Source organism: Anas platyrhynchos, chromosome 1 (assembly GCF_047663525.1).
Source record: "Anas platyrhynchos isolate ZD024472 breed Pekin duck chromosome 1, IASCAAS_PekinDuck_T2T, whole genome shotgun sequence".
In the NCBI taxonomy this organism is placed as follows: Eukaryota; Metazoa; Chordata; class Aves; order Anseriformes; family Anatidae; genus Anas; species Anas platyrhynchos.
This window is the reverse complement of record NC_092587.1, coordinates 83,158,222-83,182,303: the sequence shown is the minus strand read 5'-3', so window position 1 is coordinate 83,182,303 and position 24,082 is coordinate 83,158,222. Positions and strand designations below refer to the sequence as shown.

The following is a 24,082-nucleotide window of genomic DNA, read 5'->3' as shown; positions in this document are numbered from 1 at the left end:
TTAGGAAGAATTTCTTCATGGAGAGGGTGGTCAAGCACCGGAATGGGCTGCCCAGGGAAGTGGTGAAGTGCCCATACCTGGAGTATTTAAGACATGTATGGACATGGCACTAAGGGCACGGTTTAGTGACAGGACTCGGTAGGGCAGGTTGATGGTTGGACTCAATGATCTTGCAGGTTTTTTCCAACCTAGATGATTCTATTATTCTATATGCTAAACCAATATACATGTAAGGGTTTGTACTGTTTCAATATGTTAAATCGTACCAAAATTCCTTCATGAATGCCTTCATGACACAATGCTAATTCCAGTTCTAGCATCAACTGATTTTTAAAAATCAAATTAGTTTTTCTCCTACTCTCTGATCATATTATCACTACAGAGTACAATTTTAGTTGCTTGGGGACGGTGAGAGAAAGCAACATTTACATTTAGTACATTTCCATAATGCAGCACCTTTTCTCTTATGTTTAACCATAACTTTGAATCTCCTGGTTTACAGGACAAAGTAGAAGAATAATTAGAGAATTCCTGTAACATGTTTTCTTAACATGAATTACCAATGTGCAAATTCAGAGCTTCATTTTAAGATATTCTCCATTGAGGAACAGCCTTTATGTATTCAATGTTGTAACAACAAGAGCTTCTCAGTGGTTTTGCAACTGAAGAGAAACCACTTTACTGCCTCCCTCTACATTAATATATTTGGCTTAAATTCACTGGTACTTTTTGACTCATTTAACCCAATCTGAAAAACTAAGAGAAATTACCTAGTTTTATTATCTTTCTGCCTCCCTCTGAGCCCCACTCACTCCTTTGCTTGCTTACATCCCATGTCTTTCATAAACTTTTATTCATTCAACCCATTAGACACACATGTTGTTTTATCAAAACACATTGAAATAAAACAGGCTTTAATTTATCCAGAAAATCACTATCACACAAGTTTTCCCACCAGTGAGTACTGTCACGGTTTAACCCGGCCGGCAGCTAAACACCACACTGAAACCAGGACAAGTATACCAGTGACATGATATAAACCAGTATATTTTTCCTTTAACACTACTTCTATGGAAACTATAGCTGTATCATGCATTTAGCATGTATACAAAATACGTATATTTTTCACACATTATCTCCAAGAGATTATATAAATAAAGATTTCCTCTAACAGTGCTGATGATTAGAAGTCTGAAGTTTGAAATACTCACAAAAATATTTTTTTAGTAAAAGATGTATTTTAATTCAGATACAGATGACACAAGAAAAATACCAACAATGCAGTGTAGGATTCTAATTAATACCTATTAAAGTCATGAATCACACAAGGAACAGTACAATGTATAGTGAAACCAGTCACTTGTATTTCTCAGTAAAAGAATTCAAGAGGATTTTTTTATTTTTTTTTAGATCTTTAACCACATAAGGAAATCACTCAAGTCTTGCATATACAAGACAACTTGTTAACCTTCAGAAATGTTTTCTGATACAAAGGAAGCTGTAATTTAACCTCAGTGAGTCATGCAAATTTATTTCACCCAAATCCTAGACTAACTCTGTAAATTTCTATAGAGATTTCCTCACAACAGACAAAAGCTGTGGTAGTAATTTATTCCACCTTCCATAATGGCACCATTATGTCTACACCATCTCTGACACATTTAGGGTCTTCAGTTTTATACTGAATAATTATTTGGCACTAACTAAAAAAGGCAGAAAGTAGAATTTCTTTCATGTTTGCCAGACAGGAAATGTATGAAACAAAACAAACAAACAAAATTGCCAACAAACCCTTTCTAAAATGTAGGATTTAATATAAGAATAACAATAAACATCTGCTCATTTCTGACTGTATACCAATGTTTCATTTTGTCTGGGGAGAAATTCTCCTTCACAACTCAGTTATTTCAAGCTATTATGAGCAGTAAACTCTTATTTTCCTGCAATCATTTCTTCTGTAGAAGCCTTGTAGTTTCCCACTGATCACCTTCCTTTTCTTCCATTATCCACTTACAATTTGTACTTTGAAAATATTATATGTATATATCTTTAATTACAATTGGAGAGTTAATGGTGTTCTTTATTTAATATTAAGCTAGAAACAGAACACTTCACTTAAGTTTGCATATCAACTTCTGATACTTTTAATCACAAGTTTTTTAAGCTCCAGCTGAAAGACTTCTCCCCCTCCATCAGAACACCATGAAGGGGACCAGAGTAATATTAGGATGGGTAAATTCTACTCACCACGCTGAAATCAAGATTTTTGTCAATCCACTCTTGTCCTTCTCTGAATTCATCATGAAGCCCCATGATATAAAGAGTATCCAGTGCATCTACTATGGTAGCACCCATTTGTGAGTTTCCTACACACAAAAATAAAGATTTCTATTACAACTGATTATTTCATCACTTTTCCTGAACATCACAGGCATGAGAAAATATCCCAAGCAGTTGCAAAGCAAAGTTACTAGAAGATGACAATATAACAAATAGTCCAATTGAGCAAGGAATAAGCAGCTACAAAAGAGGATTGTATCCCTTTCAAAGCTTAAGTCCTCTGACATAGTTTGGAATCTGGGGAGAAAAAATGACTAAAGACAGAAAAAAACCTTACCTGCTTTCATAACCTGAACATGAGCAACTCTCCTTTGTAACAATAAAGGGACAGAAAGAAATTCAGGTTCAAAAAACTATTAGGAATTCTAGGGCAGAAGTGTTTAAAAACAAACCCACAAAAACAAGATAAAACAATTGGTAAACGAGATAAAACAATCCATGTACTGATGCATTGCATTTCCCAACATTTACTACTGAGCATGTCCCTAAGAGCCACATCCAACCTTTTCTTAAATACCCCCAGGGATGGTTTCTCCACCACCTCCCTGGGCAACCTGTTCCAATGCCTGACTACTTCTGAGAAGAAATTTCTCCTAATTTCCAACCTGAACCTCCTCTGGCACAACTTGGGATTATTCCCTCTTGTCCTGTTGCTAGTTACCTGTGACAAGAGGCTGACCCCCAGCTTCCCACACCTTCCTTTCAGGCAGCTTTAGCGAGCCATAAGGTCTCCCCTGAGCCTCCTCTTCCCCAGACTAAACAACCCCAGGTCCCCCAGCTGCTCCTCACAGGAGTTGTGTTCCAGGCCTTTCACCAGCTTCGTAGCCCTTCTCTGGACATGCTCCTGGGCCTCAATGTCCTTCTTCTACTGAGGGGCCCAAAACAGAACACAGTACTCAAGGTGCAGCCTCACCAGAGCTGAGTACAAGGGGACAACCACCTCCTGGTCGTGCTGGCCACACTGTTTCTGATACAGGCCAGGATGCCATTGGCCTTCTTGGCCACCTGGGCTTACTGCCGGCTCATGTTTGAGCGAGCATCAACTAGCACCCCAGATCCTTTTCCACTGCACTGCTTTCAAGGCACTCTGCCCCAAGACTGTAGCGCTACATGGTGTTGTTGTGGCCAAAGTGCAGGACCTGGCACTTAGCCATGCTGAACCTCATCCCACTGGCCTCTGCCCATCAATCCAACCTGTCCAGGTCCCCCTGCAGGGCCTTCCTACCCTCTGGCAAAAGACGACAAACAACACAGGACAAGCTGTAACCTTTTAAAGCCACCCCAACTCACTCACTAGGCAGAGGTCTTTCTTTATGGAGGAATGCAAGATAATTAGGTATGCATGGGATTATTTATTTTTCACGGAGTGTATAAAACTTCCTAGACAGTAACAAAATAGCCAAATGTCATTGTTCATACCAGTATTCTATGAAGGGTACAATAACTGTATGATTAACAATCTTATGACAGTAGTCCATTAAAAAGTTAACCCAATTTTATTTTGTTAATGTGCTTTTCATCCATAATTGAATTTCTACAGGGCAGTGTTGCCGCTTGCTTGTTTCTACTCATTCATTCCTGCATTTCATGTATTTAGGGATTATTTATTTATTTATTTTACCTCATGAATTACAATAACTCAATTGAGTCATCACCTCCATAGTAGTTCTTTTAAACACCTACGACTGATACGTGCATGCACATTTAATTCCATTTGCAGGAATTTCATTCTCTAAATAACGAAAATTAAACACAACAGTCTTGATCACAAAATAATTGCCAACTAATTTCTTCAAAAATAGCTGTGCAACTGTTTTAATGAATTTGAATGAACCAGATATGGAAAGCAGTGGTGCATTAAAAATATTCATGTATAGATAAGGATATACTACCTTTCTTAAGATTAATTAGAAGACATATCCTTTGACAAGTTGGCTACCATGAACACCTATAACTCTCAGGAGTGAAATTAATTCAGTACAGTGCATAAATACTGCACAGCTTAACACCTCCAGCTAAGTTCTGGATTCCACTGCTTGCAATAGGGTTTTGCTTTGAGCAGAACAACAGCATGCACTTAACTTTGTACCTTTTCGTAAGCCTAATATGACCAGTTATCTAATTTTTCACTTCACAAACACACCAATCAGACCATAACACAAGGACTGATTTCAGTATTACCTGACAAAGTATTTCTGATGTAAAGTTAGAATGTGTTACATCACTATGGCACTAAAAGTAATTTCTGTACTGTTACTTAAACCACAATGAAAACAGTTATCAAATACACAAGGTGTTTGAGTGAATAGGGATACAATGACAACCTGTTTCACACAAGACCCTCTAACACTGTTTGCAGTCACAGAAACACACAGTCCAACAGAACAAAGCAAACTTCTCAGCATTTTTCCCCCAAGAGTCAATTAAAGGGGTAGGTTCATACCTGGAGCATCTTCTGAGCCACTCTCCAACAGCTTTTTCAGGCTCTCTCTTGTGCTACCTGTTTGACTCTCTCTCTCCTCTTTTATGTCTATCCTTCCTAGACCCACAAACATCCAGCAAAACATTACTGATAAAAGCCACTGTTGCTCATACATGCCACTTCCTTGAGCAGTGACAGGTACCTGTTTCTGAGATGCAGATCAATATGGTTGTAGCTTTTGGGTTACAAATGACAGCTCAATCATTTCTTAAAATGGTCTCTTAAGAACAGCATTTACATCCCAACACATAAAAATAGATTCATTTCTCTTCTTATAAGTAGGCTGCTATTTCACCTAAATTTGGTTTATTTTTCCTTTTTCTTCTTACATATAGCATATTCTTACGTAACTAATCCTAATTCCTCACCAGCACATCAATTCCTGAGGAAGACTAAGAGCACTCTTTGGTTTTTAAACCTTTTGAGTTGAACACAATTCCAAAAGTCAAGAGATGACAGAAGACACGTTGCAAGAGATTCTCTACTCAGTTTTCTCCTGTTTAAGTGACAATCAGGCAGCACAACGCAAGCTAATTCTACTCTTGTGCACCCCTTTCATCAAGAGGCATGAGTCCAAAATGTGAAGCTCATTCCCAGAAGTTTTGTATCTACAAGAACAGAGGGTACATCTGGGCATAAAGACATATCCTTTGACAAGGTGGCCACCAGGCATACACGTAACTCTCAGAAAATTAATTCAGTGCAGTGCGTAAGTACTCTAAGGTTTAACACCTTCAGCTCAGTGCCGAATTCCATTACAGAGAATAACAATCTTAACATAACAGCTTGGCCACCCTATGTTGCAAGATAGGTTCGACTTAAAACTATTGCTACGGTGGGTGAAAGATTCAAATTAATGAATTGCTTTCAGCTTCTCTCTCTTGGAGGACTCCAGATGTCTCTGTGTAGGAGATGTCATTCTTAACTTGATCCAAAATACAGAAAGCTTCTGCTGAATTCATAGAATCATAGCAATGTGGTTCATAACCTAATCAGAATAGGCAACGATGCTGTTATAGCTATCTCCTTCCATATTAAAATGTGTTGCTGTACCAGTAAGGCAACAGCTGAAATCTGAAGCAGGAAGAGTTCAAAGATCACTGGTCTGTACTAGGGTCTCACACAGTGCTATAGGGAAAATAGACTAAAATGGATAGGCAGCTATAATTCCCCACTCCTGATGCTGATTCAAACCATTCAGCATGAACTCTCAAAAGTAAGTCATTTTCCATTCATAACACAGTATGGGTTGTTTGTTTGTTTGCTTGTCTTTAAAATTTCGTAGCCATGATAAGATTCATAAATTTTACCTTAAAGGACAAGAGGATAGTCATGGACTTAAATTGCGTGTGTTATTTGAAAAGTAATACAGCACACTATAAACAAAGAGATAACAGTTAAGAGGAGTATAGCATGCCTGCTACCACTTTAACCAATATGATGTGTTATTGCTCCTGATACATAGAGAGTAGATGTCTCATTGTAGTTAAAAAAGCTATAAAACAATTAAATCATAATAGAACATAACACTTTCCCTAGCTGAAGGCACTCCTCCCAGGGTCCACCTCTTTTTAATACAAAGGCTCATTGGTCATGTTGCATAACATAATAACTGATTCCAAAAGGGCTCAGTTTTACAAATGTCAGATTAGGAAGTTTCCTCTTCATATAATTACAGTTCTAGTTGATTGAACTCCAAATTTAATGAAGTTTGCCTAATGAATGCAATACTCATTCTTCTAAATAAAACAGAACATCCATCATGAGCTAATGGAAGGAATTGAGCAGCAAAATAGCTCAACTATTAACAAAATTATGCACACTCATTAAGCAAGAATATTATTTGAAAGGACTGCAAAATAGTAAGTCAGGTTTATATTTAGATAGACTTCAGTTTCCTGAGATTAGACAAATAATTCCTTGGTATGATAGCACATTAATCCAGAGTCTGAAATACCTAGCAAATGATATGACTATCTGTAAGCAGCAAGGCCATTAAAAGAAAATTGGTCTTCCACTTCTTTCCTCTAAAATTCTTTCAATATGCTGAAGTGCTAGGTGAAGAACTGCTTTACTTGCACTTTTTAAAGTCTCACAAGAGACTATCAAAGTATTTAGGAAAAAAATCTTGTCGTGTGTTCCATGACAAAAGAAATATGAAGACAATAAGTAGCCCATTTTCATTCTACCATAAGGTTAAGTGTAGAGATTTATAAAGTTTGATACTAGCTACAGAACTGCTTAGTGTATTTATTATGCAGAAGCCAACAAGACTGTGAGCACTGAGGTACTAGAGAAATTGAACAAGCTGTTCTGATGAATTATGATCACAGAAGACCTCAAAATTTGAGACATTGCCACATTATATAAATAAGGAACAAAATGATAAATCTTTTGACAGCAAAACTTCAGTAATGCACTCTGAGCTGAAAAGTAATCATCAAGCAGGTACTTCACAGAAACTTTGATTATTTGACCTGTCATCCACATCTATTCTTTACTTAAACACGTATACACCACACACAAATCTTGTTACTGGAAAACATTTTTGTGAGGGCTTTTATTAGCCTGAGTTGAGGGCTGAGCAGCTATACTGGGTCTGTCTGGGATGGAATAAGTTTATTTCATAGCAGCCATATGGTGCTGTGTTTTGTATTTGTGACTGAAACAGAGTTGATACCACAACCGGAGTTCTGGCTACTGCTGCGCAGTCTTTGCAGAGCATTGAGGCTTTATGGTTTTTCCCATTCCGCCTCTGCCAGTCGGTAAGCCAGATATGGGCAAGAAGATGGGATGAACACAAATGGGACAGCTGACACAAGCTGACCGAATGGACAGTCCATACTGTATAACATCATGCTTAGCAATAAAAACTAAGTGCAAAGGAGGGAGGAAGAGGCAGACAGACATTCCTTTGTCTTCACTTATCAATTTTTATCTTGTCCCAAGGGCTTTCTCGCTTTTGGTCTTCCTATTCTCTCCCCAGTTCCACTGGGTGAAATGGGAAGTGAGCAAGTGGCCGTGTGGTAGTGAGCTGCCCACCGCAGCAAGAGGTGAGACTCAAGAAAAAACAAAGCTGGAATTTGTATGGCCAACAGATTTCAAGTAACTACAACTATAGAAAGTATTTTTTTTTTCTTTCCCTTTTACTCTGTCTGCTGTGCTCTAACACATGAACGTTACAACACACTTCACATCTATCCAACGACCTTTTAAAGAAGCTCCTTGTCAGAGTTTTTACAGGGCAAAAAAGTCTGCAGCAAGTACTAAAGAAAGGCAGGGTGGACCCACACCATGGCACTGCTAAAACAGTTCTGATTAGGCAGACCACAGATGCCACAAATTTAAGGAAACACAGTGTATTCGAATGGATCTCTCATTATCAAAGTGCACTCTAGGTCAAAGCAGGGCTGCAACAACCAACTCAAAGAAACCAGCCTAAAAGACAAGACAACCACAAGGCCACTCCTTCTCCAAGGAAAGTCATATACAACAGGCCTAACTGGCACGTGTAACCATTCTCACCCTTCAATCTTAAGCAATGACTGAAAAAGAAATACTTTATCAAGTAGAAAAGGCAGCACATGAAAGACCCAAAAGTGGAATGCTCATTAGTTCCTTTAAAATAAAGATAAGTTTTTAATACTTCCTAAACCAGTGACAAAAATATAAAGGAATCTATCAGAGATTCTTCTTCTTACTTACATGGTCAATCTACAGATAACACCACCAACCATAAAAGTTAAAGAAAGTGTTAAGATTGCTTGAAGAAAAACAAATACCTACGATGTTATTGAAGACAATTGCCTTATATCCTCATTGTAGCCTTCCAGTACCTAAAGGGGGCCTACAAGAAAGCAGGAGAGGGACTCTTCATCAGGGAGTATGGTGACAGGACTAGGAATAATGGCTTTAAACTTAAAAAGGGCAGATTTAAATTAGATATTCAGAAGAAATTCTTTACTCTGAGGGTGGTGAGGCACCAGAACAGTTTGCTCAGAGAAGCTGTGGATGCCCCTTTCATGGAAGCGGAGGAATTAGATGATCTTTAAGGTCCCTTTAAACCCAAAGCATTCTGTGACTCTATATCTTAAATAAAATGGATAAAACTTTAAGATTCTAACAAACCTTTTGTGGCAGAAACAGTATTTATCACAGTGACCAGTGACCAATTCCCAGTTCTCATTTATTTCATGGCCCTGGACAGACATCATCTGCTGGAAGTAGAACCTACTTCTACTGGTGCAGAACATCTTTGATTACTGGTGTGTTTCACCAGGGGAATCAATCTGCAGAAAGAATCTAAGAGGAGCACAGTCTTGAGAGGATAATTCAAAGTTCAAAGTTAAAATTCCACTCAAGTGGGTGATCTGGACTTCAGCACGGTACAGCACTACAGACACACTATCCCAATGTCTGGAATGTGCTCCAGCTCAGAACGGATCCTCCCTATCCTGCTGCACTGATTCCAGAAACAAAAGGGGAAATCTCGAACCTCCTCAAGGAAACCCTCCCTGGCACGCTTTGAATCTAAAAGATTATCATTGTTATTTTTCACACAGGAAGGTATATTAATCCCTAGTGTGGGAGTTAAAATGCTTCCTTGATAAACTCAGCCTGATACTAAACAGAGAGTTATTACAGTCTTAAAAAAATATTCTCATTATCAGTAGTCTTGCCTGGCCAGTTTGAGAGGGACTAAAACATGCAGACTGGGCAAGACTATACAGATCTAGGGAAAGTATAGCAATTTCTATCTAAAAAGATTCAAAGAATCTAATTTAAACTGCAGCAACAGGATTTCTTAATGTGATAGACAATTACAGACCTGGCAGAAAAATATACAACATGAAAATTAAAAGCAAACAATTATCAAACCAGTCGTCTTTATCTTTAATGAGGCTCTGGCAATAAAGCTGCCACTACTGAAGCATACCACTTGTAAAATATCTTAATGACTCACAATGAACAAGATAATGTTTAAGAAAATGAATTAAACTTTTGAACAGAATTTAATTCCACCGTGAAAACAAGTGGCTCAGAATTAGTCAATGAAACAATACATTTCATACAAAACTGCAACGTATGATTTCAGCTCAGCCTTAAAATGCACTGAATAAGCCTTTAAGTATCCATGGAGAAGCCAATTGTGTTTAAAATTTTAGACTAATTAAAAAAGCAGAACAAAACACTAAGCTTGTTGATTGCTTAGTTCTGTTAATTTGCTGATAATAGACAGCATGAAAAGGAGTCCCTAATCTTTTCTACCAGACACTTAAAGTATTTTAGCATATAAACAACATTAAATAATTGATTATAATGCTTTGCTTTATTTTATAAATGAGGAAGTAATAGGAATGAAGCATTGAAGTGTATGCTAAGTCTTTGTTCTTTGAATCTATAGAAAAGGGAACCTACAGGTGGATACTATGAATTAAACTGCTGTTTAAATAGCTACGTCCTAAAGACTCAAATTTAAAATCTTTGCCTAAGAATTTGTATTACAGTAAACCTGTCTCTTCAGTGAACTTCACCTGATTGCTTTGCTTTGCTCTCCAAATAAATCCTCCTTGGTCCTTCAGCTTAATTCAAAATTCATACAAGTGCTAAATGCAGTCCCTTTAGTACAAAGCCTGAATATGCACATAACTAATTTTAATAGGGCTTGGCATATAAGTATCAGACTGTTTTGATTTTCTCTATCATCAAGTTTCTCTATCATCTTTGCATTTTTTTTAGTTGTATTTTTTAAGCATAAGCACAAAATTGAATTACTGTAGACAGAAGGAGGAATTAATGGATTGTGTGTAGCCTATAACTAAGACTAACACTGGAAATACAATCTAAGTTAGTGTAAGGATGAAACCTAGTGATAAACGAAAGGCTTCAGTGTGAGAAGGAAAAGATGAGAATGAGCTATGGAGTAAGAAAGCAACAAGGGAGAGGAGATGGCATTAAATTGAGTACAAAGGAGGAACATGAGAGGATGGAAGTATGTCAGAGAAGAGGCAGAATGACAGACAAGAAGTGAAGGTGATGGCAATGAGCTACAAATATGAAAAAAATAAATAAAAGTACACATCTGGAGCCGCTTTATTTTGAGAAATCAGGAAATGAAATTCTAAAGGGAAGAGTATCTGTGAACAATGGCTCAGAAGTTTGCAGAATCTAAATGAAGGCAGCAGACAGTTAAAACCAGCAGCAAACAAAGTAAAACTAATATCTGACAGTAAATAAGAGAGACCAGTATTATCTGGACTCAGGAATGGTTGTGTGAACTGCGTTTCTGTACCTTACATACAAAGTGAGTTAAATACTGACCTTTCAAGATGGTAAAGATACAAGTTCTTACAGATAATTGTAAACAAAACTTCTTTACCAGCTATGCAGTAGGAAAAGCATCACAAAAACCACTCCTCTATGTTATGATGTCACATAAACTTTTCCATCTTCAGATAAACAAAAATATGGGCCACTTCTACACGCTTTGGTCCAAACCACCTCATAAACTCACTCTAAACTGAAGGAGAACTAATTTCAGTTGGATAGCCATGTAACTTCATCAGAATGGTGCAAACCTTGAATGAATAATCTCTGATTGAAGACAAAATACATGAGGCACAATCACAATGCTGCACTCACATGGTTGAGCAGCTTCTGAATTACAGCTGCCTCACAGCAGGTTTCAGATGACAGCAAAGCATACTTGCATCTGCCTCCAATTCTGTATGCATGCTCACACTGCTGTCCTTACGTATTTAAAGTTCAAGTATACTAATCCTTATTTAGTTGTCATGCCTGTTTACTTAATATTGAAACACCATCCAAAATACACATTCTTAATTTCTTTTCCATATTGCATGTTCTGTTCATAATTCCAAATGATAGGAAATGAGTTAAAATTCAGGAATAGCAGTCCTGCAATCTAAATAATTACCAAACCAAAACAAATGGAAGCCCAAAGATTTCCAATGGGAAACATATTTTTTGTTCCTCAGAGCAAATCATCTGTTTTATATGAGAAAAGCAGGGTATGATGGTACTAGAGATCATAAAAATTCTCCACATGATCTTGAACCTTGAATTCTAATGATTTAATTTCTTCCTTACTATTTGATGTAGATGTGAACCTCACTCTTCTATAAAGCAGGTTACAGAAATAAGATGTGCTTGTCTAATCTCACTTTGCATTTGCATTTAATTATATTTTTTTTAAAGGCAGAGTTTTCAATCTTCTGAGTAACAACATAACATTTAGCACCATCAGTTCAGAAACAAATAATAAAAAAAAAAGCTATTGAGATGACTGAATCTAAATAGGAAGTACATGAGTTAATACACACTGGGCACGAGTGTGTATTCCATGGGAATACTGTAGTATTAAAAGGAAGAACAGAAGACAACAGCTTCTTATTGTGAAATATCCTCATATGCATAGGCACACATGACAATTTGACAAAACAGTAGTAATGTTTAAAAAATGTTCTTAGCCAACTACAGCTGTTTTTATGGCACCAGCACTGTAAGCAATTAAGAGCGAATGAACAGAGAAATTGCATCCTTCTTGCACTCATTTGCAAGTTTTAGAGAAATTAGAGCCATATTCTGAATAAAACACCACCTCTACTGCAGTGAAGCAAAGTAATGTTTACAAAACACTACTTGCCCAATTAGCAGCATCAGCAGAAATTTAAATTAGATGAACTGAGGAAGAGTCAAGAGTTATTGTAGAGGGAAATTATATGTTAGCATCAACGTTAAGTCTAAGAAGTCAACCAACTAGAGAAAAGATTTGGAAGATACGTGAGAACAACTGTTAAAGATTCTTAAGAAAAAACTGTCACAGGATAAGAGAAAATTATTCTCTCACAAATGAATAATGATTTAAAAGATAGTAAAGTACAAATAAACAATTACTGTGAGGGGAAATCACCAGTGAGGTTGTACAGAGATGAATGCTTGGATACATGCTATTGCACATATTAATAAATCATTTGATCTAGTGGGTGGCATCCCTGCCCATGGCAGGGTGGGTGTGGAACTGATGATCTTTAAGGTCCCTTCCAACCTGAGCCGTGCTATATGATTCTATGATTTGGAAATGGTGTACACTCTGGATGTGGATACTGAAAGGAATGCTAACACAAAGAAGCCATCCTATATGGAAATTCTAGACTCCATAAGCTGTCTGAAAAATGCAAAGTACAATTAAAAAAGGAACAGTGAACAATCAGAACAAAAAGTTGCTAATTTCCCTCTCAACAGGAAAATTTGAAAACATTAGAGAAAAAAGACAGCAATGTATAGGGATTAAAAACACCTGTGTATGAGAAATGGCTTTAGACCAATAATCTCCATAGAAGACAGACACACAATTGAGGCTATGTACAGTTCTACAAACTCATGAAAGGCAAGGAAAAGATTCATTATGGATGTTTTCTTCAGGTTCTGCTTCAACACCAAAATTTGTCACCTAATACAGTGTGCAGACAGTTCAAAACCAAAAAAAGTTCAGAAGTTCAAAACTGTGGAACCACTTGTAATGACACATTGTGGGTGCTCTTAAGTTTGCATAAACTCAAAAACAGATCAGACAAAATAATGGAAAAATAAACTAAAGGTTATTAAGTAAAACTTGTTGCCTCTGAGTCCAGAATCAGTAACACCACATAAAATTCTGTACGCCCGGACAGTACTCTGAGAAACAGCCAGTAACCACGTGCTTTTCAAGTTCTTACATTTTGTCCATAAGCACCTACTGTTTTCGGTTTTTGGTGAAAGAGTAATTATCATGTTTGACCTTTCATTCAACCTGAGGAAACTTTTATCGCATTATCAGAACACTTTCCTGATTCCAGATTAGGCCAGTAATTCACGACAATTATGTACTTTCTTAAAATTTTGTCTTTCCAAAATTCGCGTTACTGAGAAAAAAAATACACATTGCCAGTGCATATAATGTTCAACATTGTCTCAGCGTAGCCATTCACTTCTGATTTTGCAGAGATCATTGCTGCACATGGCTATCTGAAAGCCAGTTTCACTTACTTTTAAGTAAAATACCTTTTCTATCTTTTCACATTTTTTTCTGAAATACAGAGATCAGGCTGAAATTTGCGTCATGCAATTAGCTCTCTTCACTAGTTAGTGTGCGCAGTTTCTTTCCCCTTTCATTTGCCACTATATTTTCATCAAAATGACAAGAAGCCAAGAACCTATTTGTTTACACATACACATTATTCCTTTATTGCTTTTATTTATCCTCCACATGGAATCAGAGGCTAAAGGCATACACAGAAAAAGGACATTGAGCATAAGTTTTTTCTACTGTCTGTCTCTACCTTATGATTTTTACAATGAGAAGACACCACGAGTTTTTAACCATATTCCTGAATGGTCATCCCTTTGTGTGATACATCCCTTTGGGTGTATCATCTAGTTTCCTCCTAGTAAAAAAGTATTTTTTCTCCATTATTTTTATATATTTGTTGGTTATTTGATAGCCAAAAATACAGCAAAATGGAAGGCCTGCAAAACCTCATGCTCAGTTATATGAACTTGAAAAGTTAATGACAAATAATCAGACAACAGCAGACAATAGTGTCAGAGCAGTTTAAGGAGCCCAAGAACCAAAACAATGGAAGAAGACAAAAATGTCTAATAAATATTTTTCCAGAGTAGTACAAAAAAAATAAAAATCTGTAAAATCTTGTAGCACTACCAAGAAGTATTCCACCTTTTATTTTCTAGATCACAGACTGCACATAGAAATAGGATTATTCTCTTAAGCTATACTGTACTTGCCAGAAATACTGGGAAAATAAACTCCTTTGCCTGACTCAGCTTATTCTTGCAACCACCCCACGTCTTTGCAGTCTGACAAATGCATTTTCTCCATGGGTCTTGGGAGCATTGCTACTCCTGCTCTCCAGCACCGTAGAGAAATGCACTGACAGTTCTCCATTGCTTAGCAACAAAGAGATCTGAGAGGAGAGCTTCCCACGCTGCTGCAGCAGTAGTTGGCCATAGGCTCTGCCAGGCAGGCAGCAGCACGCTCTCTTTGGTAGCAGACAGCTGGCTCAGCGATGTTCTCCTGGGTCTCATGGGTTTATCACTGGTGCTGGTAGCAAAAAGCTGAGATGGGCTGTGCTTTAAGCGAGGCAACAGGATGCATGAAACAAGTGGGTAGAAACCAAGTAATCAATTGGTAAGTTAATAAAAAAAATAAGTTCGGCTTACTAACTGTCCAAACTGAATCCTCAAGTTGTTTGCAGTGATGTATCTTGCTTGTTAAGACACATTACGCATCAAAATTTCATTTTTTCCAAACAGATGAACCAGAAGCACATTATATGTCACTCAATATGCCAGACAGAAAACCCTTATAAAACAGAAAACACTGTATTTGGTCATGTGTTAGGAGAGAGATATGGCACTGCATTGGAACCTTAAGGCTTTACTAGGTAAAACAAAGGCAACAATGCAAATGCAATGTAAATTCATACACAATTTTCTCTTCCTCCTAGAATGCCAAAACACAGCTGGCAGATGTTGCAGATTAAATTGACCATTTGCATAGCATGAGATAACAGAACAGGAGAAGCATGAAAGCACAATAGAGGCATGAGAGTTATAGCATGACAGAACACAAAGTAATAGTTTTTTCAAATGTTTGTGCATAAGAACAGGCCTGTCTGTATGCAAGTGTCTACTAATTAAAAATTCCACATAGTTATCCCTATAAAAAGATCTACTGACATCCTTGAAAATATATTTAGATGTGTATCTATGTGTGTGTACATTATCAGATCATCTTCACATAATACAGCTAATCTCTAGACAGAAACTGTCCAAGTGCAAAGTTTAGAAATGCACTTTTAGTAGTATGGAGATGATTATAATTTTGCAAGAGTTTGTATCACTACTTTATCAAATACTTTATAATAACATGACAAACCGCACATCTTCATTTTATTCTTAGATAAGATTACTCCAAACCCACAAATTGATTTCAGAGCTCTCATTTCAAAAAGCATCAGGTCAGATGACAAACAGTGATTTCTATTTATGCTGAGGCCAGTGTTCTGAGTTGCTAAAGATTATGATCATTTTTCTTTTTTCCTTTTTTTTTTTTTTTTCCCATTTGGGTTCATTCAGATTCTCATTCAGTTGCTCAGGTTCTCAAACTTTTTTTTTTTTAATTGAAGACCGATACAAACCCTTCAATATAAACAGCTCAATTTAAATCCTAACAAGGGGTCTTCAAAGCTTGTGCAACTGTAATTATTTCATGAGATATTGAACAAAAAGGTGCCACAAATACACAATTTAAATCCCTGAATCATATCTGGCCTGAGTAATTTTAACAGCGTTTCCAAAAAATGTTCACCTATGGGTCACCAAACAAGTGCTGGGTCAAAACAACTTTAAAAAGTTATTGCGATCCCCACGAATGAACCCAGGCAAGATTACACTACAGCAAGGCAATCTGAAAATACTAGCAACTGATGTGGTTTTAGCTAAACCTTGAAAACCTTCCAAAGTAAGCTTAGGGTTTGTCGTACTTGCTCATTATCTACATGCATCATTTCCCACCAGTCTTTCAGACTTTCTTTTTTTTTTTCACATCCTTTGTGTTCCAATGAGAACTTGACCCAGATACCATGTAACCCCACCTCTACAATAACACCATGAGGCTGTCAAATTATTTCAGCAGCTTAAGCTGCCCAAAATTATTTTTTTAAGGTCAGCTGCAAAAAACATCAGCAGACCTGCAAACCAAGTTAACTGAAAAATTATATACCTTCTCTCTGCTAAGGCAGAAATAAATGACAAATCTATGATTTTTAAAAGCAGGCAGCTTTCACAAATAAGCAGATAATCTGTGTTTCACCAATACAGAACCTATAAAGGTTCATATCATGTTATCTACGTGTAAGTATCTTTAGAAGCCCATCAATTGCCAGTTACACTTTTCAAAAGCAGCACCATACTACTAATGCTTTGACTCCACTGTTGAAAAGGCACTATTCAGGATTTTGGCTGACTGACTACACAGTTTGATAGGCAATACTTTCAGCAGACTCTGCTTTACATTTTACAGTCATAAGTGTCAGACACCTCAGAAATACTGTCAAGAGATTCTATGCAGGTCACCTAACGTAACCTCAGGAGGCTTTTTTTTAAGAGTCAAACTACTAATTGGAGCAGCCCACAAATGTTCTTGCAGGCATGCTTCAGTGAGGTACTGAGAATATTGCTTTGAAGTTTATCACCTTCTCTTATTTATTTTTTTAATGACTTAGAATTAAGATTTATTAAAGCAGTGAAGGCCACCTCATCTTCCCTTTTCTCACTCAAACCTGAACTCTGCTAGAGCATGTGATGCTGGGAACACTGAAGTTCATCCTGGCATAGGTATCAATACACACTATCTCAGATGGAAAAAGGAGTCCAACAGGGAAGCCTGCGGCCTTATTTACTTTTTATATTGAATTACATTTACCTCATTTGCAAGATTCAATGCAAAAGGATACTGTGTCAACCAGGCTACCACCTCCTTGCTAAATCTCATAGACATGCTATGAATTGAGATAGAAGTGCAACAGGCTCCAGTAATGGCAGAAAACAGTTTGGGTCAAATAATCTTTGGGATTAACAATAAAAGCAGCTTTTGCTGAGCTGCTTTTTATTAAAAATAGAATCAGATTTCAAAAAGAGTTCTGTAATGCTTCTATAAAAGCAAATACCACTGGGAATGGTGTCGTCATTGGTAATAGAGATTGGTAACGTACTAGCAGTAACAATACAGCCTGGATAGTCCTTGATACGACAGCAACAGATTTTTTTTCCCTTCTCCATCAACCACCCACCAAGTCAACAATAGCTGATGCTATTTTAGGTTTGATATATCCTGAGGATATTACGGAAAAGTTTTCCATTGAAATAGCCTTTAACAGAGCAATCATAACATGATTTGGCTAAAAATTAAATAACACAAAATAGCATCTGGATTTCAAAAGAACCAGCACTTAAAAAAATGACTGGGAAAGTTAGCAGGAACAAGAGAACCACAGACCTAAATGTGGGAGAAGTCTACAATTTCTTTCAGACAGCAATGTTAAAACTACAAAGAATAACCATTCCAAATGTGAATCAAGTAGAAGGTCCTCCATCCTCATTAGGAGATATAAGAGAAGCAAGCAGAGGTGAAATGAAAAAAATAGAGTAAAACGGTAATTCCAAATAATTCTAAAATATTGCATCAGACACATTAAAAATGTTTACTTGCCATATAAATAAAAAATAATAATTTCACATGCTGAAATAACATTTTTTTTAACAAATTAATCAACAGAATTACACGTTAATTCAGCAGTGAAGACTACACAATCATACAGGTGAATGAACACTGAAAATTTTCATAACAACTTCATCAGCTGGAAAAAATATACAGAGAAGCCATGATTTAGAGATGACAGACAACTAGGTAAAAAGCAAATTACATCATGGGATGCCTAAAAAGAGATTTTTTTCTGATAGGAATTCAAAGTATTGCCAATTTACAAGGTAGCAATGAGAAATTGCCTAAGCATACCGCACAGTACTTTGAAAACGTAAGAAACGTCTTTGTCTGTCACAGCAGAAGCCCGTTGCTCTCCGCTCTTCCCCGCAGTCTCACATTATCTCCTTGCACTATGCTCAGTGCTGACTGAAGTTTTAGACTCTTCTATTTCACTCTTCAAACTCCCCGTCCATTCCAGATGCTTTTTTCTCCTGAGCATGCTAAATTGTTCACCTTACCCCCCAGACAGCTCCATCTGACCCAATCATTTTCTTTATAAAGGAATATAGAGAAGTAAAACAAATAGCACCTTTCACATCATACTGAAGTGTAACAAAACACGTTCCAGTGCATGAACAAAAGCAATCAATGCCAGACTCCAAGCCATTTGTTTGCAGTAAAAGTGAATAGTCCTTGCTGATGGCAGGGCTGGTATACAAACTGAAGTTACTCTCCTATGAATTTAAAAAGGCTTCCATGTACTATAAGTTTGTGGGTTTTTTTTTGTTGTTTTTTATTTGTTTAAAGTATTTCAGAAATTTTCTCTTCTTAGAAGATTGCACTCCATTGCTAAGAGCAGGGGAAAAAAGCAGAGTGCCTTGTTCTCCTCCAGTATGCATTTTTTTTTTTTTAAGGTTGACATTCACCAACGTGTAAATTTGACAAAAAACAGCTTGAATATAAATAATATTATAACACAGCTTGTTAATTTGTAAGATATAAGAATGGTTTCAAGATAATATTTATGGGGAATAATAGCAGGGACAGAACACCCTACAATCTTAGAAGAGCTCTCTTTTGTGCATTTCAAAATAAATGCATGAACTTCATTGGTCAGTCATCTTAGGTGTTGTGCATTCTGGACCGGTCCAGGCTAAACCTTGTGATGGTTTCACACTGATGGTTGGAGGAACTCCACCACAGCTCTCTCACTCCCTCTCTTCAAAGGAAAAGGGGGAGAAAATACAAAAGAAAAGGGCTCAAGAGTTGAGATAAGGACAGGGAGATCACTCACCAATTACTGTCGCAGGCAAAACAGACTTCAGCGTATGAGAGAGTAATATAGTTTATTGCCCATTACTAAGAGGCTAGAGCAGTGAAAAACTAAAAGCAAATTAAAAACACCCCCACACACACTTACACACCCTTGTGTACCTCCTCTACTTGAGCAGTGCAGAAGAACAGCAAATGGGTGCTGCAGTCAGATCCTAACACTTCATCTCTGCCACTTCTTCATGGTCACTCTGTGTCCCTGCTCCAGTGTCAGGTTCCTCCCATGGGATACCATTCTTCCTGAACTCATCTTGCATGGGCTTTCCACAGGCTCCAACAGGGGTATATAACAGGTGGCAGCTCCCCCCAGACCCCCTGCTCCTGCGTGGGCTCCTCTCCACGGGCTGCAGCTCCGGCCCAGGGCCTGCTCCTGCAGGGGCTTCTCCATGGGCCGCAGCCTCCTCCAGGCCACATCCACGGGGGCTCCTCCACCCATGGGGGGGCTGCAGCGTGGAAATCTGCTCCATGTGGGACCCATGGGCTGCAGGGGGACAGCCTGCTCCACCAGGGGCCTCTCCACCCGCTGCAGGGGAACTGCTGCTGCCTGCCTGCAGCACCTCCTGCCCTCCTGCTGCACTGTCTTTGGGGTCTTCAGGGCTGATGCTCACTCCTCACTCTTCCAGCTGCTGTTGAATAGCAGGTTTTTTTCTTGAATCTGCTCTCATAGAGGCACATTCAATGTCACTCATTGGCTCAGCTCTGGCCAGTGGTGGGTCAATTTTGGAGCTGGCTCGAACTGACCCTTACCTAACATGAGGCAACTTCTGGACTCTTCTCACAGAGGCCGCCCCTGCAGATCCCACTACCAAAACCTTGCCATGTAAGCCCATACAAACCTTAATCACTAACTCCAATGTTATATGTTTTGTTACACCAGAAAATGAACCTAGAGAGCCTCCAGGGCTCAGTCTTCCAACAGTCACAACTACTTCTTTTATACTGTCAGTCTTACGAAATTGGAGACAGAAAAGAGATTTCTTTCCTGGTATGAGCACCAATAAAATACTTGCTATTTTCCAATCACAATTCCACTTATTCTGTCTTAAGGCATATATACCAAAAAAGCAGTAGTGCTGCAGATTGCTGAGATTTTAAGGAAGAAAAGTCCATCTTGTTATCTATTCTGATCACACATATGCAGCGCATACTATTCAATTTCTTGATCTTTACCTTCTTCATGTTTCATACTGTTCAAAATGCCATTTGTAACACTTACATTCACACTCCATTGCTCAAATATCTCCCTTCATCCTTTGAATTTCTTCAAACCTTTGAATTTCTTCAAACCTTTTCCTCACCCTCGAATTTCTATATTTTTCAACTTTTCTTTCTTCTATTCAGGTTTCATAATCACGATCCATAGGTCACACATCAGATAACATCACTCTTACATATACTTTTTTTTTAAAGCTACTTAAAAATTCATCTTGTTACAAGTAGCTTTTCAGCATCTTGCAAACACTTTCTTGTATCATCCTCCAAGAATTAAACTTGAAAATTTAGACAAGAAGAGGTGAGAGTTTTGTTTTTAAGATAAATGTACATTCATTGCATCCCCAAATATCATCACCACACTACCTTATAAATATATATATATATACACACATACACAAACCAACAGTATGAACAGACATGACTTTGCTTTTGCAACAATAAGAACAGGTTACTCCCAAAAATATAGTTTAGTGAAGTTACTCACTAAACCACCACTGAAGTAACTGACAATTCTGTGATCCTCATTTCTATGAAAACAGAATTTACTGGAACACTTGGATAGATGTTCAAGGAGAATAGCATAAACAAACAAACAAACAAACAAACAAAAGAAAACATAGCCTACCAAATATGTTGGTGGAATGTCCTTTCCTGGCAATCGGTTTGAGCTCATTATGTCCCCATCCATATTGCCTATAATTGTCCCAGGCATGCTTCATCATCTAAGAGAGGGAAAAAATAGGAAAAAAATAGGATTTGGTTATGTTGTGAAGCTACTTCATAAAAATATAGTATTTTACTCCTTATTTGAGGCTTCATCTCTCTCAGTCATCCCAGCATACTGATATTGCTACTATTTCTATTTATTTAAGAAGTCAGGTTATATATCATGAGTAAGTATTGAAAACAACTTAAGTCTATTCGACTTGCGATAGAAGATGCTCTGCATTAGTTCACTTACTTTTTCTTTGACTTAAATATATACATAGACATTAAGAAATCAGTGAAAAATACTGGCAAATACCCAAGCTGCTAGCCTGAAGAAAACAAACAAAGAAACAAATAGCAATATCTGAAACATAAAAGATTTATTTACACTAATTATTTATTATTTACACTGGTGAATCAGAGCATGACTAAACAATGTTGCAAAAGGCATGATACATTTTTTTTGTTAGCAACACCTACTTGACAGAAACATACTGTGGAACAGCCTCTACCATGAGAAATACCAAAAGCTTTGTTCATTTTGTTCTTTAGAAAGTATAATGAACAAAGCAGTAGAAAATTCATTCACAGCTTCAGGTTTCTTGTTCCCCCAAACACTCTTTTTAACAGGGATTTATGCTACATAGTAAACTTAAAAAAAAATAAAAGTCTTGTTGGACCATGAGTATTAGTTGCACACATCAGCTGCTAAGCGGTGTTCTTATGTATTTGCTAGAACTTTCAAAATTCCTTGTTTGCATACAGCTGAAATTTAGCAGCCACAAAATTGCAAAATTGAAAGTACAGAAATGCAGTTTAATCAAATAAGGTAAGTTACCTAAACAGATCAAAGCAAGTACCATGGAGGAAATCTGATTCTAAAAACCACTGCCCCAGACACAAGGAAGTTAGAAACAAACCTTTTCTGAACAAGAGCTCTGAATCAACAGCCATGCAGCTGTATCCACAGTGTTATACATAACTTATTTTTCTATCATGTCTTCAAAACCAATATTAAAATATTGTTAAAATAAACAAAAGCCTCCACAAATGTACAGAACTTAAATCACAATATCCACAAGTTTGAGAAATGTTCCCTAAGAGGAAAAACTATGCTAATGCAACTTGTAGACCTATACTAACCCTTTAAGAAACTGATTATTTCAGGGCAAGGAAATTCCATGATTTACAGGAATATAGTTTTTCTTATTGTAATTTGAGGGTCACCATGTTCACAGAAAATATGAAGGGACAAGTAGATGTCAGCTAAGAAGTAAGACGGAGTCATTTGCCCTATTAGCACTAGCTCACACAGAAGCAAGACACCAGCTCTCTTTTAGAGGAAGTCAGCATCCAGTAAACCCAAGCATTTTAAACTGTATCCAAGCTGCCTACTGGGATACGCAAACCGTGAAGTCCCCGTCTCTCTATAATCATCAAGAGATTCTCGTCCAACCCACACAGCCGTAATTCATTTGAACATAAACTAACACCTGAGAAGCTTGAAGGGAGTCAGCTCGTGCCCAGACAATAACTTGAAACAGAGCAGAGGTGAACATACAGAACATGCTCCTGTGTTAAACGGATATCAACCGAGGCACACATATCCCTCTCAAAATGGCATTGGTCCCACTCCTACTGTGCACCATGCCAAGTCAACTTATACGGGTGTTCTCAGTTTTCAACATTATTTTTCACATTATTAAGATTCTGACAAACAATTAGTCTTTTTTTTGTTGTTGTTTTTGGTCATGAACTTGTAATGTAAGAAAAAGCATATGCAAGTATTACACTAAAAGGAGAGAGGAGACATTTCATTAGTATTGACAGATTCTTTAGTGTTTACTAAGCAATTCACTAATTGATCGATTAATAGCTACTAGAAAATGCAGTAAAATCCTGATCATAGGTAGTGTAGAACTTCTTCCGAGAGCTCTTACAAATATTATCCTGAATCAATCCACAATTTATATACACATATGTATATACATACATAGATATATGTTTACTAAAGATCATACAGTCAAGAACCACAGATTCATTCATGCTGGAAGGGACCTTGGAAATGTCTCCAGTCCAACCCCCTGCTCAAAGCAAGATCAGCTATGAGACTGGGGCTTGATTCTTTATCCAGTCAGGACAGGACAGGACAGTCAAAGTCTTCCTGAACTGTCCTGCTCAAAACCGAAACAAGACACTCCTAAAAACATTATTTTGGGAAAAAGGAAAAAAAGACCTGAATTTTTAGAAGGCACTACAGGATAGAGCTAAAGAAGCTGATCTCTTATTTCAGTTTGATAATAGGTAGATATCTACATAACAAGGTGATCGTGACATGACAGTTCTAACCAACCTCTTTCCAAAAAAAGGGGAGTTGAGCTTTGAGACCTTGGAATGTATCAATGAAATATTTCATGACGTAGAATAAATGACCACTAATGTTTTAGCTCTGTAAAAGTTTCAGACAAATTGTAGACACACAGCAGTATAGAACAAAAATTGGCTAGCCCAAAAACAAGAGCAATAAATTGTTTCCTCATGGCAGAATGTTAACCATGGAATATTCTACTGTCCCCACTTGCTGTGCCTACTGGGGGTCTGAGGAGAATGTGTAGATTTTGGTACAGATTTTTTGTTTGCAGATTTTTTTTTTTAGCTCTGAGGAAATTACAGACATTACAAAGGGCTAAAACAAAATCCACCACTACCTAACATGTTTT

At 37.4% G+C, this 24,082-nt stretch overlaps 1 protein-coding gene across 2 annotated transcripts in view; it reads right to left on the bottom strand.

Annotated features, from left to right (window-relative positions):
* Positions 1-24,082, bottom strand: part of MAN1A2 (mannosidase alpha class 1A member 2) — a 135,598-nt gene that overhangs the window by 66,403 nt on the left and 45,113 nt on the right. For both annotated transcript variants that reach the window (XM_021278243.4, XM_038180749.2), the window contains 2 exons: positions 21,280-21,376; positions 2,248-2,366 (listed from right to left, as the gene is read on the bottom strand). In XM_021278243.4, coding sequence (XP_021133918.2) covers positions 2,248-2,366; positions 21,280-21,376 — 216 coding nt within the window. The remainder of the gene's footprint in view (positions 1-2,247; positions 2,367-21,279; positions 21,377-24,082) is intronic.